This window comes from Mandrillus leucophaeus, unplaced genomic scaffold (assembly GCF_000951045.1).
Source record: "Mandrillus leucophaeus isolate KB7577 unplaced genomic scaffold, Mleu.le_1.0 Scaffold899, whole genome shotgun sequence".
Taxonomy (NCBI): domain Eukaryota; kingdom Metazoa; phylum Chordata; class Mammalia; order Primates; family Cercopithecidae; genus Mandrillus; species Mandrillus leucophaeus.
In genome coordinates this window covers 555295-556123 of record NW_012109796.1, presented here as the reverse complement: position 1 = coordinate 556123, position 829 = coordinate 555295, and the positions used below count along the sequence as shown (strand labels likewise).

At 39.4% G+C, this 829-nt stretch overlaps 1 protein-coding gene across 1 annotated transcript in view; it reads right to left on the bottom strand.

Annotated features, from left to right (window-relative positions):
* The window catches only part of TTF1 (transcription termination factor, RNA polymerase I), a gene marked incomplete at its 3' end in the record, with an annotated part of 32817 nt that overhangs the window by 14661 nt on the left and 17327 nt on the right, over positions 1-829 (bottom strand). The window contains exon 6 of the mRNA XM_011969551.1: positions 325-559. Within this exon, the coding sequence (XP_011824941.1) occupies positions 325-559 (235 nt within the window). The remainder of the gene's footprint in view (positions 1-324; positions 560-829) is intronic.

Here is an 829-nt window from a genome sequence, read left to right as displayed (position 1 = left end):
CAGCCCCTGTCTTTTTTTCTAATGCTGCCAACAGATTGCTACCTTGTTTTATTAAAGACTTAGAAAGAGAGTAAAGAAATCAGAAGTCAATATTCAGTTTTAAAAAGGTTCAAGTTCTTTAGGAGGAAAGCATACACTCTTCAATGCATCAGGGCTAGTTACGTGCTAATTTAAATCAGAGAGTGATACGGAAGCAGCGGGGGCAGCAGACGAGACATGACTGTTCTTGACACGTAAGCTTCCACACAGCAGTTACGCAGATATTCTTGGTAACCTCAGCTCTCCACAGAAGCTGGAGAGAGAAAGAGAGAGGGAAGAACTTACCACTTACTTTTACACTGCATCCAATTTCTGGTTTGCACTTTAGCTTCTACTTCTACCCAAGATATGCCCTTGTAGAGTTTTTCCCGAACAATTGATAGGCAACTTTCAGGATTTTCTCGGAGTTTGGAATCCACCTCTTTTAACTCGTGGGGAGACATTTTCTTTAGAATCACTTCTTCAACAGCCTTGATTAGTTTCTGGGTTTCAGACTTACTCCAAGTACCACGATTTCTTTCTGTAGATACAAAAAGATGGTCTTATAGTTGCTAATCTATTTGCTTTCAAACACAATATTAAAAATGAAATGATAAATCAGATACTTTTCAGAAAATAATGGGCATCTCAATTATACAGACAAAAAACAAACACAATTATGTGCATATTAAAATGAAATTACTAACATGGTCATGGATTTTTTTTTTTTGAGACGGAGTCTCGCTCTGTCACCCAGGCTGGAGTGCAGTGGTGTGATCTCAGCTCACCGCAAGCTCCCCCTCCCAGGTTC